Source organism: Chenopodium quinoa, unplaced genomic scaffold, assembly GCF_001683475.1.
Source record: "Chenopodium quinoa cultivar QQ74 unplaced genomic scaffold, ASM168347v1, whole genome shotgun sequence".
Classification (NCBI taxonomy): Eukaryota; Viridiplantae; Streptophyta; class Magnoliopsida; order Caryophyllales; family Amaranthaceae; genus Chenopodium; species Chenopodium quinoa.
The window spans coordinates 3,709,454-3,714,070 of NW_018742815.1; the positions used below are offsets into that span (position 1 = coordinate 3,709,454).

The 4,617-nt window shown below is 30.1% G+C and overlaps 1 protein-coding gene across 1 annotated transcript; it reads right to left on the bottom strand.

The window, feature by feature from the left end:
* Window positions 1-802: 802 nt before the first annotated feature.
* Window positions 803-4,225, bottom strand: LOC110725786 (bidirectional sugar transporter SWEET1-like). Its single transcript, XM_021905254.1, has 6 exons — window positions 3,943-4,225; window positions 3,793-3,829; window positions 3,327-3,422; window positions 2,703-2,982; window positions 2,011-2,130; window positions 803-1,327 (listed from the first exon to the last, which is right to left on the bottom strand). Exons 1-6 carry the CDS (start codon window positions 3,977-3,979, stop codon window positions 1,115-1,117), a joined length of 783 nt encoding a protein of 260 aa, XP_021760946.1. The 5' UTR covers window positions 3,980-4,225; the 3' UTR covers window positions 803-1,114.
* Window positions 4,226-4,617: the final 392 nt, after the last annotated feature.

Genomic DNA, 4,617 nt, shown 5'->3' on the forward strand with positions numbered 1-4,617 from the left:
ATAAAAGTTATAGACTAGTATATCCAATATAATTATCCAAATAAGTAAAATTAAATTCTTTATTTGCTCGGAGTTTTACTTATGACATTTTAAAAAATTGAATGATACACGGTTTTAGAAATAAAACTAAATATAAAAAAATTGAATCGCATACTTATTATCCCACCACAAGTAACTCCTAGTATGTATTCAAATGTAACGCTAAATCTTTACACCCTTATAAAATTGTGTGACTAAATCTTAACGATGAATATTATAAATAGTTGATTACTTATTATTATTATTCACAATTTCACATTTCAAAGTATCACCAAGTGTTAATTGGGCAATAGCCAATAGCATATTCAATGGGTTAAGCATGTCCATTATCATTTGTGCTAATACAATAAAGCTAGTATAAGGACTAATGCTTCAATATTTCTATGTAAATGTTTACTAAGTAGTAGTTGTGTTAGCTTTTATTGAATTAGAATGAATTGCGTAATCAATACAAGTAGAGGCGCTTATAATGTTCATATATAATTGCGACCTAGTAAAAGGTTGTATATACAAGTAAAACATTTTTCCTAAACTTTATTTTACTTGTTTAAGTATGGACATAAGATCTCAATAAGGCAATAAGTAATAGCATCCTCATTTATAGCCTAATCCTAGTATGAATTTGTGAAAATCATAATTTATAACAAGATCACTAGTTAATCATGCTAAATATTTTCACTTTTTCTAGACGCAAACCTCTTAAACTACCCGTTACAAAAATTTAAAAATGTCCAGCGATTAGATACCTCTATGTACATTGACATTAGCAATTTACTCCATTTACCAACCACTCATATTCATTTTGCCAATATTGTTACAATTGGTATTGTCCTCTTTAAATGGCTAGCTTTTGCCATTTCCCAACACAAATTGTTTACACTTGCATTTTAGAGGATTTAACCTAACCTCAACACCTAACCAACCCCAACCCAAAAAAAAAAAAAAAAAAAAGGAGAAAGCGAAAGATAACTACAAGAAAAAAAAAAGAAAAAAAAATCTAAGAAAAATAATTGCAGAGGATCAGAATTTTTAATCAATGTCTTGTGCTAAACACAAGGTGACACGTAGAAGAATATTAGGCGTGTCCATTTAACGAAGGTTGCGTGTTGGGCTTTACTTCTTGGATATTATTATGGGCCTGGGCCTTCCCATTTCCATTGAGGCCCATTTCAACTGCATGTTCAGTTGTAGTCTTCCTTTTTTCCTCAGGAATCTTGTTCTTGTCATAGTATATGAAGTAGAGGATCAGTTGCATTGCTCCTAGAGCTGTTCCAAATCCATTGGGTACCTGCCCAAAACATAAGGGGTATAAGAATGTAAGATTACAATTTCACGTCGTATGAGTTGTCATATTGTCTAAATCTCTCGTAATCCACTATAAAGTTTCAAAATGGTCCCTTAGTCACATACGTTGTTTAGTTTTTAGTATGAATTTTAACATTCTCTAACCCGACCTATATCCGATCTGAAACCGAGCATTTTGTATTGTTGCCTATGTAGATCTTTAGTACAATCACAAAACAACAAAGCAAAGTTGTACACATAGTGATTAAATGAGTGATCACCTTCATGCTCTAGGGAATTGTGGGCTCAAAGACTGTGACAAGGAACTACCATACACCCCTCCAAATTAAATAAATATTACTTTAATATTTGCTAAGAAAATATTCCATTTCAAGAGTATATGTCTATATGATGAAATATCTTTTTTAAGTAAACTGTAGCACTAACAAACTTTTAATGTAGCTTTTTATGAGTAATGACCCACATACCCCTCAAAAACAACAGAAAAGCTAGTCATTTTTCTACCTACATTGTTATTGTTGTTACATAGAAGAGATTTCTAGCATTTCACATGAACTTGGTCTACAGTGTATAATTAGGGCACAGAAAATTAATTTAACCTATAATTAGAAATTCTTTTACTAAACATTGCATTTTATCATGATAATATGTTTATGAAATACTTACAGCAACAAAAGGATCGCGGCCGATTAATCCGAAAATGAACCAGGAAGTACCACACAAGAAGCAGAAGAGTGATAGCAAGAATGGCATGTATTCCACACTCTTTGTCTTAATCACCAATCTCTGCATTATTAAGAATTAAACTAATTAATCCCAATTTCAATAAATACAGATTATATCATAATCTTCAAATGCACAAAACTAATTAATAGCTAGTGATCCTTATAACAAAACTATTTGCACAAACTTAAGTCCTCTTTAAATCAAATGTCGTACTACCTATACTAGGTGCAAATCTTTAAATACGTCCTAATGTTTAATCATTAAATTTTCGAGCATTGGATTAAAATCTTCTTTGGTTTTTTGAGTTTACGCTCATTTCCAGTTTAATAAGACGATCTATTCTGTATCGAAAAACAAAATTAATAAAAATTAATCAACATTTTGGGAATATGTAACCTCATGTCAACCTTATATCCTAATTATAGATGAATGTCAACAACTAGCAACTTGTTAGTGTCATCCCATTATAGGCAGAATTTAGGGTGGTCCAACAATTTTCCATTTCAAGACCCTTATTAATTACACACATTATTTACTCGTATTACAATGTCTAACTACTTAACCAACTTAACAGAACAATAACATAACATTATAAGAAAAACGTAACATATAATTTATTAAATAAAACTTACCATAATAGAAAGAGGAGAACCATACATGATGATGGAAAACACACTAGCAGCAACACCACAGAAAATCTTCCTATTGTTGCCATGAAGAGCAAGGACTGAAACTAGCGCGACGGTGGCGAAAATCGAGAGGATGATTAGTAGTAGACCTCCGATCTTAAGCTTTTGTTTTCTTGGAGCCAAGATTAGAAAAACAATCACATAAACACTCTCAATTACTGCACCAGTTCCATTGATTGTTGTCACTAGGACGTTGTTATGGGACACAAAGGGTAGTCCATACCTGTTTTATGTTACATGATCATATAGTATATTAGTATATTTCAACACATTTTTTTATAAACATTATTAATAATTTGATGAAATTAAGATCTATGTTAGATACTTGGTCATGACAACTTCTATTTTTAGTTAAATATTGGTTGATCAAAATGTTGAATTTTATGACCAAATTCCATTTTTGGAAAGTGACATGCTAAAAGTGTAACACCATAGCACACATTATTCATGATTTATTATTTAATAACCACTAAAAAACCCATTTAAAAAAGAGAAATTAAAGCTAAAATATAGGAAAAAATAGTTTAAATTGAAGAAATTCTAGAAGATTAGAGAAAAGGGATTTACCAAGCAGAAAGGAGGTTGTTGAGCAAAGTCATAACATAAGGTACTCCAGAGAATTGCTCGGTTGATTTGTTCTTAATGATCCTCTTAAATGTCACACTGCAATTAATATATTTGGTACCAAAAATTTGATTAATTTCTCAACTAAATTTCATTACTAGATCTTACTGATTGAATAAGACCCACATCATTTAATTTCAGAAAAATACGGAGTAGTATTTATTGAAATTTGTCAAGAAAATGACAAAAATGATTATATAATTCCAAGAAAATTTGGGAAATGAAAAATGAAATTTGCTTCATTAAATTACACAGAAAACAACAAAGAAAAAACAGAGTAAGATTTTTTTTTTAAAAAAAAAAGAAATTACTGGATAAGATTGTGAAAAAATGGAAACCCATTTAAATTCTTGCCAAAATATTCATGGGTTTTTAATTTTTTTTTTTTTTTTTTAAATGAACAACATACACTGGAGCTAAGAAGAGGAACAGAGCAGTTGCATTTCCTGCACGAAAACACAAAATTCAAGAAACAGAATTAAAATTGCTTCAAATTACAACAATAAAATGATGAAACAATAAGATTTTGATAAACACTATTAAAAAACGAAAAACTCACCAAAAACACCGAAGATGAAATGAGCAACATTCATCATATTATCTGTTCTTGTACTTAGAAGTGTTGACGAAAACAGGGGAAAAACAGAGGATGTTTTTCTTTTGCAATATTCTAAGTTTTCTAAGTATAAAAAACTCCAATTATAAACTGGTTTTTTTATGTGAATGTCGAAGAGAAAGAGAGAGAGAGAGAGAGAGAGAGAGTGTGTATTAAAGTGAGGGAGTTGGGAAATGCTAATGCCGTTATATAGAGAAGTAGGAGAGAGAAGTGAGGAGGGTTTTAATTAAGTTTGGGAGGTAACTCTGTAGTACTTCCCCCGTTCTATTAATATTGCAACAAGGAGAAAATCACACATCTCAATATATATTTTATATGCTAAATATCTATAATTGTGAAAGAGTAAAAATTATAAAAATTTGATTTTGCGAAAGTATTTTATGAGACGAATCCAATAAGATCTCACATGACTATATTTTGCTTAACGTATAAATCATATTATGGTCAAACAAGAGTGATGAATAGTGCAAAAAGTCCATTGTTGCAATATTAACAGAATGGGGGAAATATATTTCATTTCTTTTTAATGTTTTATAATAATATTTCATTTTCCTATTGAATGGGGTTTTTAATCATTGGTTCGATTGACAATCTTTCGTTATATAACCTATATTTTAT